Source organism: Pipistrellus hanaki, assembly GCF_964339955.1.
Source record: "Pipistrellus hanaki genome assembly, chromosome: 11".
Classification (NCBI taxonomy): domain Eukaryota; kingdom Metazoa; phylum Chordata; class Mammalia; order Chiroptera; family Vespertilionidae; genus Pipistrellus; species Pipistrellus hanaki.
In genome coordinates this window covers 54499670-54521782 of record NC_140513.1, presented here as the reverse complement: position 1 = coordinate 54521782, position 22113 = coordinate 54499670, and the positions used below count along the sequence as shown (strand labels likewise).

At 41.0% G+C, this 22113-nt stretch overlaps 1 protein-coding gene across 1 annotated transcript in view; it reads right to left on the bottom strand.

The window, feature by feature from the left end:
* ADAMTSL1 (ADAMTS like 1) overlaps positions 1-22113 on the bottom strand; it is a 385178-nt gene that overhangs the window by 124556 nt on the left and 238509 nt on the right. Inside the window, exon 16 of the mRNA XM_084898074.1 lies at positions 9083-9293. Within this exon, the coding sequence (XP_084754200.1) occupies positions 9083-9293 (211 nt within the window). The remainder of the gene's footprint in view (positions 1-9082; positions 9294-22113) is intronic.

Sequence of the window (22113 nt, the reverse complement as noted above, 5' to 3'; positions counted from 1 at the left end):
TTTTTCCTGAAAGCTTCCACTAGAGCCTCTGCTTTGTGGTAAACGAGTCCCCTCTTGCCCATGATGACCTGGAAGGGCACTGCCGCTCCCCTGTGAGGACCATTTCCCTCTGCCTCCCTGCAGGCTCACAGGACTAGGCATCTTTTGAAGAAAGGGAATGTATTCATCTTTCAATTCCCCAGTGCTTTGCATGGTGTCTGCCAAAGAGCATGCACTTCATAAATGTTTGTTGAATTGATGATTGGATGAATTCAAGGGCCCCAAATCCAGATGTTTAAAAGATGTAAAACAAAATCCAGTTTATGGGCTGAACATCCACCTTTTATCGGGTTGTTTCATCATTAGCCAGGAGCTGCTTCCGAGCAAGTCAGCAGCGGGTTCAGCCATGGCAGCATGTGCTCTGCTGGGTGCCCAGCCCTCCAGGTATGGTAGACGACCACTTAACTGAGTGGTCAGGGATATTTGTCAGGGTTTCATAAAAGCCTGCCTCATCTTTGCTCAAAAAGTTTCCCTGGTCTATTTATATAGGGGTGGACAAAAATAGGTTTACACTTGTGAGTATGCACACCACAGTTTATTCTTGCGTTATTATTTATTAATCATTGTATTATTTTTCCATACAAACAACTGCAAATCTACTTTTGCTCCACCCTGTATTGACGAAAAGGTGTTTTTAGATTTTTTTTTTAAATTGCAGAAGATGAAATTTTAAATAAAGGAAGGTTCCAAAGTCAGTGATGACTTTGTGAACATGTTGAGATTGCCGGGGGGTGGGGGGTGAGGGTTGACAGTTCTGAAGTGAGCGGCAGACTGCAAAGAAGAAAACACTTTGTAAGAATCAGCAGAACTAAATGAAAAAAATGTTTGCCTTTATAAATCATTTAAAATAATATTATGGTATGAAAAGGTAGACCTCTGGTAAGGGGCATTATTTTTAAATATCTGCTATAAACAGAATATAGAACAAAAAATAGTATTTATATTGCTTTTCCTCACTGCCATATATGTTTCATTATATAAGGTCATGGATTCATTAGTTTTATAAGAAAAGTAAAAAAAAAATACACAATAAGGGGGATACTTAAAAGTTATGATACTATACAAAAATACAATGGCTCAAGGGTCTTGTATTTTTTAAGATTTTCCCATAATCATCATATTAATAAATTCTGCCCATATTGACACTTTTAGTTTCATCTTGGTAGTTTAATTTACCAAGAGCTGAGTTCATTTCCTTGATACCTCAAGTCATGAACCCAATACAAAGAGACATTTACGCTTTGTTTCTAGGTTCAACTTTCCAATTTTAACATAATGCGCTCTTGCTTATAGCTTTTAACTCATTTCATTCATTTTTTTCATTCACTAATTCATTCTTTCATTAAACATTTAGTGGGCACTAGCTGAGTGCCAAGCACTGTATTAGATGCTAGGATTTAAGAAGATCAATAAATGGTTACTATGCCTCAGGTATTTGTAGTCCAGCTAGGGAGAAAAATTACTATAAAATGTGATTAGTTTTACAAAAGAGGGAATACAGGGGAGAGTATCATTAAGTCTTTATGGAAAAGTTGGGGCCTGGCTGGTGTGCTCAGAGGTTGAGGATCAACCTATGAACCAGGAGGTCACAATTAGATTCCCATTCAGGGACATGCCTGGGTTGTGTGGGCTTGATCCCCAGTAGGGGCATGCAGGAGGCAACTGATCAATGATTCCCTTTCAGCATTGATGTTTCTCTCTCTCACTCTCCCTTCCTCTCTGAAAACAATAAAAGTATATTTTTAAAAGAGTCGGGGAAGGTTCCTCAGAGGAGTGCTGGCAGAGGGAGATCAGGTGTTCACAGACTGATCAGGGTATGAAGGACATGTCATGTTCATTATCTGTGAGGGGCCATGAAAAGGTGGACCTTAGGTTTCACAGGAAGGGTGGTTGGTAAGTGAGGTGGAGAAGGCAGATGAGGGGCTGACTGTGAAGGGTCTTAAAAATAATCTCAAGACCATGCAGTGTCATTAAGGATTTTAAAGTAACAGGTAACATGATCCAGTTGTAGAAAATAACTCAGGCAGCAAAGGCCAATGGGTTCCAAAGACAACTACCCTTTGAGATGTTAATAGTTGTGCCATGGAGAAGAGCCTTCCAGGTCAAGTAACTAAACAACACATCATATTTTACACCTTCTCAAATAGTAATAGTAATACATTATATATGACTATTTTAAAGGCTTAACAAGGGTCTTGTAGTCGGGAACCCTTAATACCAGGTTGGGAAATACTGGATGAGAATTAAGGTGAGACAACACAGGGAGACCAAGTAAAAGGCTGTGTGTAATGGTTTGGTGAACTGTGAGGACTAGAACCAGCACAGTAGGAGAAGGATTAAGAAGAAGAGAACAGTTGGGCTTGGGAAGCTACAGGAGGTGGAATCCACAAGTTTCAGGTGTAATGTTGACTGAGTGTGAAGGACAGACAAGGCTCCAGTTACCAGCTACAGAATAGGCTAGAAGGTGGTATCACCCAAACCACAAGACCCATGAAGGGGGACTGGGGAAGGTGGCAGGTAGGCATGTTATCAAGCTTGGTGTTAGAACTTTGATATTTGTAACTTTGCAATATTTGAGATTGAGAGTTAAAAAGGCAGTTAGAGGCAACAGAGGTGGAAACTGAGCCAAAACACATTAGGGCCCAGAGAAACAAAGAAAATGAGGACTGAATCTCACTTACTAAACAAGACTATAAAAATGGGAATAGAACTCCTAGTCCACTATTTTGTGTATTAGAATTTCTTCAATCATCTAGTTTCTTAAACCTGGAACTATTGAGTGAAGCATGAAGTTGCACACCCACTAAAATCCAGAGGAATTATTACAAGGAGCTTTCTGCTAATACAAACCAAAGTACTACAACTCATGTGAGATTTGACCTCTGATCTCGGTTTTGCTTACATTTATTGTTGATTCTAAAGGTAGAATGAGGTACATTTTCTTATGAGATATACCACCGAAAGAGATAAAAATCCTGAGAGATTTTTCCTCTCCTGACACAACATTTTAAATAAACATTGTCTCTAACTTGTAAGGATATTTATTTTAATCACTGGAGTATAACAAAACTGATGACTAAATGGACTCTTGCAGAGTAAAGTTATTCTTGTCTCTCTGTGTTTAAATATAGAAAATGAAAAATTTAACTCTAAGCATTTGTAGTTATCATTAAAATTCTCTTTCTTCCCCCCCCCCTTAATATTACCAGCAAGGACTCTTCACTCATACACCTTTTTGTGCAGTTAAACTATAGGCATTTTGGATTGAAATTCTGATTTTTAAGAAAGGAGTATATAGAGAAATTATTGCATAATAACAATTTTAAGCAAGGATGAAAATATGGGCTATGGTGAATGTTTCAGTCTCTGCACAGATGTGCACAATATGTGTGTACAGTTGGGTGGAAACAATCCTGAATATAAGAAGATATAGGCAACATAGTGAAATATAAATTACGTTTTAGAGTGAACTCTCTGATTTTTTTGGTTTAACTTGTCTATCACCTTTCTCTTTTTCCCTCATTTCTCTTAGATTTTTTTAAAGAATAAAAACAAACACAGAGAGAAGATTGATGCATATAAAGCTCATAGACAATGGTGAGGAGTGTGGAAGTAGAAGGCAAGTTTTGAATCTCAAGTACCTTGTGCTGATAGAAATTGATGCTATTAGTCAGCTCACAAAATAGCAGATTGTAGTAGGCTGAGTAAGTGACTCCCAAATATATCTACATCATAATCCCTAAAACCTATGCAAATGTTACCTTACATGGTAAAGGAGACTTTTACCATGCAGTTGTAAATCTTCAGAATCAGAGGAGAGAGAGAGAGAGAGAGAGAGAGAGAGAGAGAGAGAGAGAGAGAGAGAGAGAGAGAGAGAGAGAGAGAGAGAGAGAGAGAGAGAAAAGATGTAAGGACAGAATCAGAGGTTGATGTGAAGCACTTTGAAGGGGCCATGAGCCAAGGAAACAGTGGTCTCCAGAAACTGGAAAAGGCAGGGTAATAGATTCTCACTTAGAGTCTCCAGAAGGAATGCAGGCCTGCTAACAAACACCTTGATTTTGGCCAAGTGGAACTGACCTCCAGAGCCACTTTATGTGTGGTAAGTTGTTACAGCAGCAGTGGGAAACTAATACACAGATGAACTCTGTTATAGGCAACACATACCGAATGTTATGTAAACTGCTATTATGGAACTGGTATTATGTTTCCTCACAATTTAATGCTTGAGCAAATGGCAAAGAAGTCTTGGGAAAGCTGTACTGCATAGGGAACAGAGAATGGGTTTGGAAACCTACAGGCCCCGTTTCATTTATTGACTGTGTGACCCAGGGGAAGCACAGCCTCTCTGAGCCTTTCCTCACAGGGCTGGTGTAGGAATGAAAGGAGAAAATTCAAGAGCAGTAGAATGAGCTTCCACATGCAGTGTGAATTCATGGTAATCGATCAGTGCTACAGGTTCCTTATCAGTGAAGTGGGGATAATTGTAGTAACTACCACATTAAGGACAGTGAGGATGAAATGGGTTAAACGTGTCAAGTGCCTAGAATTGCGCTTGATACATAGTGAGTGCCTCTCTTTAATAAGTGCTTCTCCTGAAATGAAGCAGGTGCTCAACAAATGAGCTGGCAGACTCGCCATGGACCTTTTCAGTACCATCCTCAGTGCTTTTCAGTGGAGGAGTCTCATTGAAACCTGGTCTCTGCTGTCATTGACCTGGTGGTCTAACTCAGAAGTCACAGGAAAGCACCTGTCCAGGTAAGGTGGTATCTGTCTGTTAAATGAACAGCACTGGTCATGAACAGCATGTGACTTCAGTGTGGGAGGGCGGTAGAGGTCCTGGCAGGAGAGGTAGGACTCCTGCCCTACTTTGACAGACAGGCAGAGGGAACTGTATGTGGGCAGGAAGAAGTGTGGGCAGATAGCAATGTACCCGCTAAGATGGGAGAAGCAAAGCTGGAGGTGGGCAGACCATTGGGCTTTATTACATAAAAATAATCACTGAGACAAACTCTAGAAAGACTGTTATGATCAAGGTGTGTTAGACTGACTTTTGGCTCATACAAAGGGGTTCTCAGCCATGGTGCTGTAACACACCAGTATTATATGGTCTCTTAGGAGGTGTATGTGATACGTTAATATACAGCCAACACCAAAGTTGATGAAGATGTGTGCATATATTAAAAAAATTAGAAAAGACTAGTGCACTAAATATGTGTTTCAAAAGCCAACTAAACAAAAACCAACATGATTTTAAAGCTAAATTGATAAAGAGAAATATTAAATGAATCCTTCAAGAAGACCAGAGACAAAAACCAAGGCACACAGTATTGCGTTGAGAGGCAGAACTGAAATAAAAAAGGCCCCCTAAAAAACAAATGTAGAGTTAGATTTCTGCTTCACATCTGCCTAATTGTTTCTAAACTAAAATTTTAACATAAATACTTGGACTCCATTCGAGGTCCCTCCAGACCTGCAGAATGTGTAAATATTGGCTATTTGCCATTTGTCAGGCAAATGCTCTACAAGGTACAAAGAAGGTTGCAGGCAAATGAAGATTAACTGAACTTGTGCTCCCCCTGAAAGAAAAGCATATTGCATGAGGCCATATAGCCCAGTGTTCAAACAGCAAGGAGGAGGAGTTTCTCCCTTCAAATGGGCTACAAACCACCATCCCTGGAGTTACCTTCTTAAAATGAAGCATTTTATCCCCCATCTCCTTTTCTTTAACACGAATACAGACAGTACACTGCCCCACTGATGTGGCTCAGCATCAAATCATGAACCAAGAGATCGCAGGTTAGGTTCCGGTCAGGTCAGGTCACCTGCCTGGGTTGTGGGCTGGATTCCCAGCAGGGGGCATGCAGGAGGCAGCCGATAGATGTTGATGTTTCTCTGTCATTGATGTTTCTATTTCTCCCTGTCCCTTCCTTTCTCTAAAAAAAAAAAAACCAATAAAAACATTACCACCACCACCACCACCAACAGCAGCAGACAGTGAACTGGGTGTTGGAGGATTAGAGACCTCTGCACTATCCTCTGTTAGATCCAAGCAGCTAAATGGGACAGACCTTGAGAGTACACAGCAGGTTTCCTTGTCCCAAAAGGACTGCCAAGAACCAGGGCTCACCAGACAAATGGATGATCAACAGCTGGTGTCCTAAGTACTCCCTGAAGACAACAGCCAATTAGCCTGGAGACACATGTTACTCTCGACTTATTCCATATCACATAAACAATGACTTCCTTTCTTTTAATAAATGGTCAGTAATAGCTGGTTCTGCCTTAAAAACTTAATCAAAGAAGTAGGACTCTAGGAAATAATGTAACAAAAATAGTCTATCATTCCCACTAGGTTCAGAGAGATTCCTGGAAGTGACCAAGAATCCTTAAAACAGACCCCATTCACCAAATGCTTGAACAGCACTTTTCTTTCCTGGAGGATAGAATCATTGGTGGCTTTTACTTTCTATGTTCTTTACTTCTTACTATGTTTTAATATTTTCCACAATTATTATGTATTGAGTATGAAATAGGATATTTTTAAAGGTCCTTATAAAGTGTAGTCAGTGGCTCATTGGATGGACTTTAAAGAGCTGTTTACTATTCGTTTCCTGATCTGAAAAGTGTACTTATACAAGCATACCTTGGAGATATTACAGATTCGGTTCCAGACCCCCGCAATAAAGCAGGTTGTAATCTTTTTGCTGGTGAAGGGTCTTGCCTTCAATCTGTAAAAACACCCCAAAACCTCTGCAGTATCTGCGAAGCACAATAAAGCAAGCCATATCTGTACTTGAGTTATCCCCAAAACTTTTCCCTAATGGAAGGAAATAGAAAGTTTTCAAAATGAATTCATGTCTGAACAGGCCCAAGGTAGGTGGAAAATGGAAGAATATTTACTTCTTGGAAATCCACTCTTTTTAATAGGGAGACTGGGCATGGTGGTATCAAAAGACCAAAAAAAAGTCTGTACTTGGAAGTACTCTAAAACCTTAAAAACACCGTAGGTTACTGCGGTTGTTTAATAACCTAAAGGGATTGGTTTTTCACTCACCTTTACTGGCAGGTCAACATGACCTATAACCATGTAGCAAACAAAACAGTTAGATATAAAGTCAGAATTTTCAGGCTTGTGTGGCAGTATTCTTGATCTACTTATCCCTTTTGTCATTCAATAAACATTCTCTTGTGCTTAATGGCAAAACAAGCTAATAATCCAGCGACTTAATAGTTTCAAAAATGGAGGTTGAGTTGGGCTGATTCCTTGTCCTATCTGAGGGCTTGCATTGGTTAGTGGTAGAGTTTAAGGTTCTGAATTCACTTTAGTTAAAGGTAAAAGTATGAATACACTAGAAACCAGGAGACCTGGGTTCTGGGGCAGCCTTTAAGATCTCGGGTAAGGCTATATCTAGGACATGTTTACATCAAGTTTACATCATCTGTAAAACAAAGGGGCTCTTACATAATCCCCGAGGGCCCTTTTGGCCACAGTGGTCTCCAACAATGGGAAGGATCCCATAACACTGGTTGATGGCCAGCCCTAAATTTGCTAGCTCTGTGAGCCTCAGTTTCCTCAAGCCCCAAAATGAAGATAACAAAACCTACGTTTCACTGGATAGTTGGGAGAATTCAATTAGATGTGTAATACTATATATTTCTTAACCAAACACTATTACATAGACACCTAGACACCAAAAATGTATAACATCCTCTTGACTTCCACAAACCATCACACAAAAATGGAATTTATGAACTTAGCCATAGTCCTTTAAGCTCTAAAAGAAAATGCACAGTCAATATCTATTCCCTGATGCTTTATATTTTAGTGTTTTGCTCACTCATTACTACTTGATCCTTTGAGCATTTTGCTAAGTCACAGCCCTCTGGCACCTGATTGTGAGTAGCACAGAGAATGTGTGGAAACAGCCTGGGTATGCTCAACACTGCTACCCTCTCTCCTTCTCAGTTGTAACCCTCTACTTTATCATTCTAATTGGGACAGATTTGAGAATAAAAAGCTGTTTCAGTAAAACCAGGATGTATGTCCCCCTGACCTTTCAGGCTTACTTTTTGTGACCTTTGATGTCACTTCAAGGTCCTGGGCCTGGAGCTATGACTGATGTCCTAATGGGGTGGAAATCGCAAAATAGGAGTCTATTAAAATCATTAAAATTCTTCTGTGCTGTTTTAAAGGCATGCAAAAAGATTATTTAAACTTTGATAAATGTAAGTTTAGATAAGATACTGTGATAAAATAGTTTTGTTTGTATTATTGTAATGTATGCTTTAGAGGGGGGTCAGCAACATTTTTCTTTAAGAGGACAGAGCACATATTTTAGGTTTGGCGGGCCATATGGTCTCTGTCACAACCACACAGTTCTGTCCTTGCAGGGCGAAAGCAGCCATAGACAATACATATAAAAGAATGGGTGTTGCTGTGTTCCAATAAAACTTTAGTGGCAACAACTGGCTGTGAGCTGGATTTGGCTTCGGGCTGCAGTTGCTAAGCCCCGCTTTAAAGCAACGGTTCCCAGACTTTTGGAATTCATAGGACCAGGAGAAAAACATGTCTGGAATTGATTCAAGATTTCGAACTTTTTATTTTACTAAGTTATTATGTTAAAAAAAAAAAAAAAGGAACATCATTGCCTAGTCCCTTTATCTTTTAGAATTTTAATTAGCAAAAAAACTAGAAAGGCTACAGATTCAGGACAAATTGAGCTTTATGGAAAACCTACCACATTGTAGGTCCTTATTTCTAAGACTTTTCATGAGCCTGGTGAAAACTTTGTCACAAATATGCCCAGGTTACTTACTCCATGGCTCATTTGAGTTGCTTTTGGGGATTACATGGTGCGGCACAGAAGAAAGAACGTGGTATGTAATTAAAAGAGTTGGAGTTGAGTAAGATCGGGGGAGTATTCACAAGGAAAAAGATGAGCTGACCTTGAACATTCCTTTAAAGGAACAGAATGACTCGAAGAGCATGACCCCTTGTCCTGAATCCCTGATGCAAACACAAACTCCAATACTCAGAACTCACCGGCTGCCATTGCGAGGGGTACCAGGCTGGGGGACAGTTGAAGCGGTTACAAGCTTGCACAGTGCTGGGCTTGTGCTGGCGACACAGGTCATCGGCCAGGATCACTGTTTCATTCATCTCCCGGGAGCGTATCTGGGAGCAGAAGACGTCTCTGGTCTGCAGGCCAACCCCACAGGTGAGGCTGCAGGGACTCCACTTGCCAATTTCCCACCTGGGAAGGAATCGGAGAAGAGGACACTCTGAGCACGTCTGCAGAGAACACTGCCCCTGATGTGAAATGTTGTTAACGGAGTAAAATCAGCTACCTGAGAATGTGGGACGTTCCAACACAAAGGTTGGCTAGGAATTCTATCCCCCGCCTCAAGTCCACCCTTTCCCTTCATGTTCCTGCATTTATTTACTGTGACTAAAGCAAAGAAGGTGATAAAATGGGACATTCTCTTTTACCCACAAAACCATCAAGAATGATCTCAATCATGTTTGTTTTGATGGAACATAAACTTCATCAACATAAGGAGGGCGTGCCAGGTAAGACGTAAAGGCTTTGGGCACCACGTAAGGAAGAGTGGGCCTAGAAGAAGCCTTTATGCCCATCTCTCCCGCTCCCATTCTTAGCGGCACTGAAAAAGTTGTGCTTGTTTTTCCTTGGCTTCAAAGTGAAAGGTCGTTGGCTCCAACTTCCTTCAAACTTCCATCACAGCATAGAAATAAATGTCTCTGTCCTATGTATGAATCTCATCCCTGCCTGGGACTGGAGAATGTAACAAAAGTGAAGGTTGCTAAGTAGGATCAGTCGTCTTGAGGGAAAATAACTGGAGAGAACTCCTCATTATCTGGAGGTGGAAGTCAAATAACAACAGATGAGTTGAGTGCATAAATGGGCCATTCCAAATGGCCACGTCTCAAGAAGTGCATTAATAATGAGCCAAGGACCTATAAACATGTTCCCACTGCATTTCCCTGCTGTTGCAGCCTCCAAAATGGGAATGATAAGGATAAAGCTCAGTTGCTTGGGCTCTGAGTCAGGAGTGCTCTTTAATGATCACTTTTAGAAAGCTCTGTTTACAATGCGAGGCAGAAAAATACTGCAATAGGACTTAGCCAAGAAAAGCATCAGTAGCTAGGTTCCCTACCTTCCACAGCCAGCCCTAAAAATTGGTTTAAATTCTTTAGCCTTAATATTTTTTGTCAGACTGTAAAACTGAGTGTATACTCAATCTCTTCCTGCTACTTTGATATGTAACTACTTTTCCAATCCTTATTTCCATGACCTCCTTCCATCAACTCTACGTTTAAGCTATATCTGTAGTGAATTACTTTCTTATTCTCAATTCATGTCCCCCCTCTCCTCCCCCAGCTCCCTGAGATATTTTCTAGCTGTGTTTATTTAAATTGTTACTTCTAATTTGGAATACTTTGGGTCCTTTCCTTACCCCTCAAAATTTATTCCATTTCTATATATCCAAATTTGATTCACATTTAAAGGATTATACCTGTGGTAGACACATATCATTTTCTCAACTGTATTATAGTTATTCTGCCTGTTAAGAGCTCTATGGGAGCATTTGCCCCTTAAAAGCAAGGTCTATGTCTGAGCCAGTTTTGTGTCTCTCACAAGGTTCATCACAGCACCTTCTAGGTAATTAATGTATATTGTTAATTATTTCCTGATAAATTAGCCAATGGAAGGGATCTACCATCACAGTGGGCACTTTACACATGTCATGTCTTTAATTACCTCCATAACAACATGAGACAGGCTCTCCTGGGTTTCCTCATTTTACAGTTGGCCAAGAGGCTGACTTACCCAAATGTGGGTGTACCTGGCTCCAAAGACTTTGTGCTTTCTATTGAACCATGCTATCTCCAGAAAATACCTTGGAAATTGTCCTATCAACATTCACTAAATTTTAAATGAATAGAAGAGGAGAAGCTGGGTTGAATATATATCCTTTAGCTTCTGTATGAATTTCTATAAACTTATTTTGGAGTCCCTAGCTTGGGTGAATCCCACACTTTAATATGCTGTGGGGTTATTGGTTTTAAAATACATACATATGTTCTTTGTCACTCTGCCCTTCTAAAGATGGAGTCTTGAGAGAGGGCTGAAATCAATGACTCCATTGTAATGAAGAGAATGAGACAGGGTGATGATTTGTAACTTCTAAAACTAAATCATAAAAAGCTTAATATAGCATTGCTGACTTTACTTACAATGCTGTACAGCAGGTCTCTAGAGCTTATTCATCTTGTACAACTGAAACTCTATGCCCATTGCTTGGTAACTCCCCATTTCCTGCTCCCCTGAGCCCTTGGCAACCACCATTCTACTCTTTGAGTCTATCAATTTGACTATTTTAGATACTGCATATAAGTGGAATTATGGAGTACTTATCCTTCTGTGATTGGCTTACTTCACTTAGCATAATGTCCTTAAGATTTATCTATGTTGTCCCATGTTGCAAATTTACTTTGTGTTTAAGGCTGAATAATATTCCATTCTATGTAGAGACCAAATGTTCTTTATCCATTCATCTGTCTATGGGCATTTAGGTTGCTTCCACATCTTTGCTATTGTGAATAGTGAGTTTACAGTGAATATGGGAGTGCTCATATCTCTTCAGGGTCCTGACATTTTTGGATAAAATATCCAGAAGTGGGATTGCTGAATAATATGGTAGCTCTATTTTTAATTTTCCGAGGAACCACCTGAGAAACTGTACTGTTTTTCACAGTGGCTGCACCATTTTGCATTCCTAACAATGGTGGGTAAGGGTTCCATTTTCTCCATATCCTCACAAATATCACACTTGTGATATTTCATGGAATTTTAAAAAGTAATAGCCATCTTGACAAGTTTGAGTTGATATCTCATTGTGGTTTTGATTTGTATTTCCCTGATGAGTAGTGGCATTGAGCAATATTCATATATCTGCTGACCATTTATTTGTCTTGTTTGAAGAAAAGTCTATTTAAGACTTTAGCCCATTTTAATATTGGATTAATTGTTGTGTTGTTGTTGTTGTTTTGCTACTGAGTTTTAGTTCTTTATATATTTTAGAGATTAACTCCTTATCAGATAGATGATTTTCTTTTTCAACCTGTTGATTATTTCATTTATTGTGGTCAGGTATTTTGTACCTGTAATCTATTACCTTGATGAGAGGATGGCGGTATGGCTATTCTGGTTTGCCACTTGTTATGGGTTGGTATGAATCCCCCATCAGAATACTAACCCCCAGTCCTTCAGAATGTGAACTTATTAGGAAGTAGGGTCATTGCACATGCAATCACTTGAGATGAGATCATACTAGAGTAGGGTGGACCCTTAATCCAACATGGCTGTGGAAGAATGCCGTGTAATGACAGAGAGCCAGTGATGCATCTATTGGGTCGGCAGCTAAGTAATTGCGGGTTTCACACATATATGGCTTCAGTTGAATTTTTAGGTTTGCAGACGTAGTAAAATGTAAAACACATTTTGTTATTTGATAGTTGGCTATTCAGCTGTTAATCAGTAAAAAAAGTTTTTTGATCTGTTTTGTAGTTTTCGTTTGGCGTTCGTTGAAAAATGGAAAATCAAAGGGAACATTTTCGTCATATTTTGCTTTTTTATTTCCGCAAAGGGAAAACGCATCGCAAGCTCATAAAAAGTTATGTGCTGTTTATGGTGACGAAGCCTTAAAAGAACGGCAGTGTCAAAATTGGTTTGCCAAATTTCGTTCTGGTGATTTTTCACTCAAAGATGAAAAACGCTCTGGTCGTCCAGTTGAAGTTGATGACGCCCTAATCAAAGCAATAATCAATTCGGACTGTCACAGTACAACACGTGAGATTGCAGAGAAGCTTCATGTATCACATACATGCATTGAAAATCACTTAAAACAACTTGGCTTTGTTCAAAAACTCGATACATGGGTTCCTCACGAACTGAAAGAATCACAGTTAACGCAACGCATTAGCAGCTGCGATTTGCTAAAGAAACGTAATGAAAATGATCCATTTTTAAAACGACTGATAACTGGCGATGAAAAATGGGTTGTTTACAACAATATCAAGCGGAAAAGATCGTGGAGCAGGCCAGGTGAACCAACTCAAACAACATCAAAAGCTGATATTCATCAAAAGAAGGTTTTGTTATCAGTTTGGTGGGATTACAAAGGAATTGTCTACTTTGAACTCTTACCACCCAACCGAACGATCAATTCTGATGTCTACATTGAACAACTAACGAAATTAAACAATGCAGTTGAAGAAAAGCGGCCCGAATTGACAAATCGAAAAGGTGTTGTATTCCATCATGACAATGCAAGGCCACACACATCTTTGGTCACTCGGCAAAAATTAATGGAGCTTGGTTGGGATGTTTTGCCACATCCACCATATAGTCCTGACCTTGCACCATCTGATTACTTTTTGTTTCGATCTTTACAAAACTCCTTGAATGGTAAAAATTTCAATAATGATGATGATGTCAAATCGTACCTGATTCAGTTTTTTGCTAATAAAAACCAGAAGTTTTTTGAACGTGGGATTATGATGCTGCCTGAAAGATGGCAAAAGGTCATTGATCAAAATGGGCAATACATTACAGAATAAAGTTATTTAGTTCCATGAAAAAATTATCTTTGATTTTCTTTAAAAAATACGCAATTACTTAGTTGCCGACCCAATATAAGCAAAGGAATGTCGAAGATTGCCAGCAAACACCAGAAGCTACATGAGGCAAGGACGGATTTTCCACCACAGGTTTCAGAGGGAGCATGGCCCAGCTGACACTTTGATTTTGGGCATGACTTTTGCCTCCAGAACTATGAGAGAATAAATCTCTGTTGTCTTAAACCATCTTGTTTGGGGTGTTTTTTACAGCGGCCCTTAGAAACCAACACACCCGTGTAACCTCAGTGCCTGGCATGGTGCCTGGAACACAGCAGGTGCTCAGTAAGTACGAGGTGAATGGAACCCCAGTCAACTGTGTGGGTACCTTTGGTTAGTCACTCAGCTGGTCAACCATTCAACTGTGTCCACTAAAGAACTGCCACCACCAATTTCAAAGACACCAAAGCTCTGAACACCATAGAGTTTTCTTCAGTGTGGCATAAACTGTTGGTGACAACACTAGACCTGAATTGACATAATGCTTTTATAGGTCACATCCCAATTGGTATAAATATTAATTTATTTTACTACAACACTATTAGTCTGATGAATTATGCCCCCCCTCCCGACTTCCCCAGAATTTACTAGGGGTGTTATACATTTTATGTCTTAGTAATCCTAAAAACATAAAAAGTTCTGAATTGCAAACACATGAGCCACAATGATTTTGGCTAAAGGACCCTGGTCTATATAAAAAGGATGGTAAACACAATCACTGTGGTTTCTTTCATCTCTTAGGCTTCAGTTTAGGCCTTTGGGAGACTCTAGTTCCCTCAGAGTTCTGGCTTTCTTTCCTCTCAGTCCTTCTACACACTCCTATCCCTTTTGTCAAAACCTGCTTTTAAGGAAGGTTCTGAGAGTTGACAGGTCAGAGCTGATGCTCTGTAACATTGGGCTGGACCCTGCCCAGGCTCTGAGTGATTGACACCTGATCACAGGCAGGCAGGCAGGCGACAGAGGGCTACCTCCCACTCCCAAGGCTAGAATTAGTCTTCCTGCCCTCAGCCCAGCAACAGGTATACTTAAATGGGCCTGTCTTTTAAACTGGATTTTAGGTTTAGCCTTGGTTTCCCAATTCCTTGATGATGCTGGAGTTCTGCCCAAAGCCCAGTCTATTAGATTGTTGTTCTGTCACTCTGTCTAGATCTGGCCAGCTCCTGGCCTTGGGCTGGGTAGAGACCCTGAGCCATGAGCCATAGCCATAATGAGACAGAAATCTAGCTGATAGCACACATTATTGCTAATAACAATTTTTACACAGAACTTGCAATGAGCCAGACACTTTCTAGTTGCTTTATGTGTCTTGTCTTCTGTAATCCTCTCCATACCCCTGTGAGAGAGATACTAATATTATCTGCATTTTAAAATCAAGAAGCTGAGGCCTGGAGAAGTTAAATGATTGGAGAAGCTGAGGCCTGGAGAAGTCATGGCCCACAATTCCACCTGCCAACATTCACACAGATGTCAATGCCACTTGCATTACACCCAAGTCTACCTAGACTTGGACACAGAGGGCTGAGACTGGGGCTGCTCCCTATCACAGAGGCCAGCACCGTGGATGTATAAGCCCCAGCTCCACATCCCAGAATTACAGCAGGACTCAAGCTTAAGGTCACCCAAGACGTGGGATACATATTGCATCAATCCTATGAAGAAGGTACTACAAGTTCCCACAGGGTAACGTTATAAAGGCTCTCAGAAGTAATTTGTCCAAATCACACAGCTAGTAAACAAGAGAATCAGAATTCAAACTTAGGCAGTCTGGCTCCTATATGCTTAATTATATTCTGCTACTTCTTAGGGACAGAATAATGGATACAGCAGAACAAAATAGATGTGAAATGCACACTTTAGGATCCCTGATGCGTACAACTTCAGAAAATGACAAATGGCAAAATGATAGCCCTATTCCTAAAGAATGGAAAAACAACTGATGCCACCCAGGGTTACAAATATACTTGGAGGTATTTTAATAACATAGCAGTGGTATGTGGCAGTCCAATGGGCAGAGGCAGATTGCAATCCCCGTAAGGACAGGTTTGCTTTTTGTAAAGGTGGCCATCAGAGATAATGTGGTCAATCAAGAACTTATGGAGGCTGGCCTTCTTAGCAGCTTGTGTTTGTATTAGCTACCCACAGGAGGAATGTTCACCTTCCTTTGGCTGAGGTCTCATTAGGTGAGTTGCCAAGGCTTTTCTCCCCTACTCTTTTAAAGAAGGTAATGAATGGCCTACCGTCTCCAGTAACTCATTGCTTGTTGCTGGTATAAATGCACATAATTTCTAAAGGCAGACTCTCCCTACATCAAGCTGTTATGCCCTGATACTCAACCCTTACCTTGGTTTTTGCAGCAAACTAGGGCTTGTTTCTTTATTCAAAAATTTAAAATAAAGTTTTTGTTAGGAGGCAAAACACCATTGTAAATTTCAGTTATTTGTTAGAAGCATTCTTTAAAACCTTGTGTCTAACCCTTCAACTTGCCATTTCTGCCCAACATTTCTATCCGTGACTTTTTCAAGTTCCTCACAGATGTCTGTTTCCTTAAGCATGCCTCTGAGGTCAGGAGGCAGACAGCAATCAGGCGATGGCCAATCCCCATGGAGCATAGCCCTCCAGAAAGCCTGAGACAGGGCACCATCTAGGATCCTATCCCACTTTAAGGAATTCAGACAATTACTAGCAGCTCCCAATTTATCTCTACATCTCCCACTTTCTAATTTGTCCATAGCCCTAAGTTTCCAAAATACAAATCTGCTCACTTTACTTCCTCTGATTACAAACCCCCATAGGAGTCCAAGAGAGTTTTCAGGAGGAGGGGCCTGTCCAGGGCTCAGCTTTGGTCCAGTGCACTCACTGGGGGCGAGAGGGCATGGCATGACTGCAGCTGAACTTTCTAACTTGCTATTCCTCCCTCCCCTTCCTTCCTCTTCCCCTTTTTAGAAGCTAAATTTTAGCCTGAGCTATGATGAGGAATGGTCCATGGCATGTGACAAGGCTCAGCATTGGCCAAGGGAATTGAACATTCAGGGAAGATTAAACAAATACATAAATATATGAAGAGGAATGAGAATCAGATGTCTTACTGTCAGAAAGTGGAATTGGATTGGTAGAAAATAGTGTGAACGTGTGATTTTTTTTATCTTTCTAATTTTTTAATAAGAGTTGACATTCAATATTATTTTATATTAGTTTCAGGTGTATAGCATAGTGGTCAGATATTTATATAATTTACAAAGTGACCCCCCTAAGAAGTTTTGTACCCACCTTGCACCATACATAGTTAATACAATATTATTGACTACTAGATGCCCGGTGCATGAATTTTTGCACAGGTAGGGTCCCTAGGCCTAGCCAGTGATCAGGGCTGATCGGGGCCTTCCTTCCCCCAGCTGTGGACCAGAGCCTTTCTTCATTTCATGCAGCCCCTGGTGGTCAGTGCATGTCATAGCAAGTGGTAGAACTCCAAAGGGGACACTTTGCATATTAGCCTTTTATTATATAGGATATTAGAGGCCCAGTGCACAGATTCGTGCACTGGTGGGATCCCTCGACCTGGCCTGCAACATCCCCTGAGGGATCTTAGATTGTGAGAGGATGGTTCATAGGTGACACACCCCAGAATTGGGCTCCCTCCTCTCTTTTCCCAATATCATCTCACTTTCTCTTTGTATCTATCTTGCTTCTTTCATCTACTTTACCCTAAGTTTGGCAGTAACTGATGACTTGTGGGCATTTGGCTGCAAAATGCAATTATTCAGCAAACAGGATTTACTTAGCCTGGAATCTAGTCAGCCTAGGGCAAGACCCTGCTCGATGTCAGGCTCCCACCCAGGTTCTTCTTCCCAGATGGAGTCCTGTGGTGGTGGGAACCTCCTTCTTCCCATCTGAGCTGCTCCTTTGCCTCCTTTCCTCCTCAGAAGTTGCCCACTGGTGCTACTGTTCCCCAGAAGGAGGGAAGCTGCCGCAAGTTTTCCAGCTGAGAGTGGTAGCAGGAAAATTCGCTGCCTCCATTGGAAATTAATATTAAGCAAATGGGCTGTTGTGGGCACCAGATTTTGGGGCTGCAGCTAGTAGGTCCTGCAAGTCTCATCATTTAGCTAATTGAGTAGAAAAGTTTCTGTGAGGGCCAGACCCATGACCTCTGCAATGGGCTTGAAGCCTGCTGGGGAGCAGACCTGAAGTGGGGAGCCCATGAGCTAAAGGATTCTTGCACCAGTTGGATTCCTCAGCCTGACCTGCAGGGAACCAGACAAAACCAGCTCTCTGACACCCCCTGAGGAGTCCTGGATTTCGAGAGGGTGGTTCTTGGGTAATGCACCCTGGAATTGGGCTTCCTCCTCTCTGGTTCCGGGTGTATCAAACGAGAAAGCTACCAAGTCACAGCAGCTCAATAGCTCCTGCATTGAGTGTCTTCCCTTTTGTGGTGAGTGTGCGTCATAGCTACTGGTTGGAAGGTCAAACAGTTGGCTGGTCAGCTGGTCACTTAGGCTTTTATATATATATATAGACTAGAGGCTCGGTGCACAAAATTTGTGCGGGGGGGGGGGGGGGGGTCCCAAGTACCCAGCCTGCACCCTCTCCAATTTGGGACCCCTTGGGGGATGTTCAACTGTCGGATATCCCTCTCACAATCCGGGACCACTGGCTCCTAACTGCTCACCTGCCTGCCTGCCTGATTACCCCTAACTACCCCCCTGATAGCTTTGTAATCCCCAACTACCCCATCTGCTGGCCTGGTTGCCCCCAACTGACCCCCTGCCAGCTTGGTTGCCCTTAACTCCCCCCACCGGCCTAGTCACTCCTCACTGCCCCCCCTGCCGGCCTGGTTACCCCATGCAGCCTGCTGTTCAGTTATTTAGTTGTCCCTCACTAACCCCTGTGCCGGCCTGGTTGCCCCACACAGCCTGCTTGTTTAGTCGTTTGGTTGTCCCTTGGGCTGGCCCTGGGTGGCTGGGGGGCTGAGGGGATTGGGTGCCACCATTTTGCCATCTTGTAGCTGTAGGTGCCGCCATCTTTAAGGGTGACAGTCAATTAGCATATCCCATTCAATTAGCATATGCCATTTTGTGAGGGCATGATGGTCAATTAACATATCCCCTCTTTATTAGATAGGGTTCCTTATGCTGCACTATACATCCCTATGACTATCTTGTAACTACCAATTGGTACTTATTAATCCCTTCACCATTTCCACTCAGCCCTTCAACCCCCTCCCATCTGCCAACAATAAGTTTGTTCCCTATACTATGAGTTTGTTTCTATGTTGTTTGTTCATTTATTTTGTTCTTTATATCCACAAATAAATGAAATCATATGGCATTTGTCTTTCTCTGTCTCACTTATTTCACTTAGCATAATACCCACTAGGTCCATTCATGCTGCTACAAATGGTAAGATTTCATTATTTTTTATGTCCCAGTAATATTCCACTCGTATATGTACCATATCTTCTTTATCCAATTGTCTACTGATGGGCACTGAGGCTGCTTCCATTTCTTGGCTATTGTGAATAATGCTGCAATAAACATGGGGTACATATAACTTCCAAATTAGTATTTTGGGCTTCTTCAAATATATCACCAGAGGTGGAATTGCTGGATCATAATGCAGTTTTACTTTTAATTTTTTGAGGAACCTCCACACTGTTTTCCATAGTGGCTGCACCAATTTGCATTCCCACCAAGAGTGCACAAGGTTTCCCTTTTGTTCACACCCTTACAAACACTTGCTGTTTGTTGATTTATTGATAATGGCCATTCTGACAGGTGTGAGGTAATACCTCATTGGGATTTTAATTTACATTTTTCTGTGAACTTGTATTTTTTTTCTTTTAAAAATATATTTTATTGATTTTTAACAGAGAGGAAGGGAGAGGGATAGAGAGCTAGAAACATCGATGAGAGAGGAACATTGACCAGTTGCCTCCTGCACACCCCCTACTGGGGATGTGCCCGCAACCAATGTACATGCCCTTGACCGGAATCGAACCTGGGACCTCTCAGTCCGCAGGCTGACGCTCTATCCACTGAGCCAAACCGGTTTCTAAACTTGTGGTTTTTAATAGATGGACAGATACCTAGATAGACGCAGATACATCAACAGATGGAAATGAGCGTATATAAGTAAACACATATGTATAAAAGATTTCCAAGATCCTTCTGCTGAGAGGCCTAGAAGCAATGATATCCCCAGTGTATCAAGTATATCAAGTGTCCAGATCTTGATTCCAAATACCATTATCCACCCAGGAAGCAGTTCCTGTAGAAATGACTCCAGCAAGGGCTGGGAAAATGATACATGACCCTGGAACATCTTGTACCCCAAAGCTAGGAAATGTTCAAAGAATGATGGGATATATGTCAAAAGGACACTAGGGCCAGTTTAAAAGAGCTCCCACTGGCCATGCTTGGGATAATTTGATAGTAATGGATTTTAATCCTTTGAGAAAAATAGAAATTTATAAATTTATAAATAAATAAATAACCAAGAAGAGAAAGAGCAACCCTACAGTAGCACGCCAATTAATAATCTAGAAGGAATGATACAATTTAGAAAGTCACCATTTGTCAACCATAATAATAAAAAAAGGATCCAAGCAAGGATCATCAGTGAATATTAACACTGGTGGGTCAAAGGCTGATGAGGAATAGGGTTTCCCCATAAATTATTTATTTGTTACTTACTATTAATAAGGGCAACATATTTAATAATTTTACAGTGGAAAACCTGGCTGACATCACCTTAGCCAATTAATAAGAGCTAACATCACCAGTAATGAGTGGAACACAACAACCATTCATTGTTTCCTGCCACATGCACTAAAAGAATATAGTATATTTCTGCCACATGCATTAAAATATATAGTATAATTTCTGTCAAAGATTCAAAAATCATGAGGCAACATTAAGAAACCCAAACGGAGTGACATTTAACTAAGTAACTGGCCTATATTCTTCAAAACCATTCAGGATCTGAAAGACAAGAACATATTGCCAGATGAAAGAGTCTAAAAAGAAGTGACAACCACATCTTGGACCTATAAAGGACATTGTTGGGACAACTGGAAACATTTGAACAGCCTGTGGATGAGATGGTGATATTTTAATGCCACCTATGGTTCTGATGGTTAGACTGTAGTCATTTACGACAGCAGCCTTGTATTAGGTAGTACACACTGACACGTTAAGATGCAATGGGATATCTCCTGACATTATTCTCAAATGGCCCCAAAATGTTAACAACTATGGAACTGAGGGGATGGTATAAGGGAGTCCTGTGTATTATTTTTGCAACTACTAAAAAACTGAAATTATGTCAAAATAGAGGTTATAGAACACCACAGTGAGCCACGGGAAAAGGTTCAAATCCTTGGCTGGCCTGCACTGTGTTTCACAAAGAAGGCTGGACGTATTTTTCTGGTTTAATCTCAGGTCAGCCCCTCTGAGCTTGGCTGAGTACCCAGTGAGCGTACCACTCTTCTCCAGCTGGTGAACTCCTCTGCCTCCCAGAGTGGAGCCTAAACACCTCCCTCCTGTCTGAATACTTTTCTGATACCCCTGCCATCAGGCAGAGCTAGATCTTTCTCTGCAGCGCGCTACTGTCTCCTTCCTCCAAGGTCCTTCTTCTCTACCCTCAGTCGCACTTTCAGTATTACATTGTAGTTATTTGTGTCTCCTTGTCTGTTTCTCTCATTAGACTGCACTCTAGTGAGAGAATGTGCAGCAATGGCTCTGACCTACTCTTCTTTCTATATCCAGCACCCACTCCAGTGCCTGGCACATACATCACAGATGCTCTAGATCAGTGTTTCCCAAACTTCTCTCATGATGAGAATCACCTGGTAGAGTTGTTAAAATACAGATTCCTGGATCCCAACTAAAAAGTGCTAAACTAGAATTTTTGGGAACAAATAGGTAAAATTGTATACTTAACTAGTGCTCTAAGACAGAGATTTGAAAAGAGATTTGAAAAGAATTCTTGACCATAAGGGCCTTCAGTGATAACTACAAGACACTGTAATAAGTGCCATTCATTTATTTATTCAGTCCACTTAGACAGAGCACTAAGTTAAGTATACAATTTTACCTATATGTTCCCCAAAATTCTAGTTTAGCACTTCTTAGTTGGGATTCAGGAATCTGTATTTTAAAAACTCCACCAGGTGATTCTCATCATGAGAGAAGTTTGGAAAACACTGCTCTAGATGGTCTTGGGACATAATGTGGAAGACCCTGGGCCCTGGAACTGGGTTATCTATGAATGAATTGTGCTCTGCCACTGCATAATCTTGGGCAAGTTAATTAATAATTTATTGTTATTAAGAACAGGAATAATAACAATACTCACTTCAAAGGGCTGTTATGAAGTTAAAG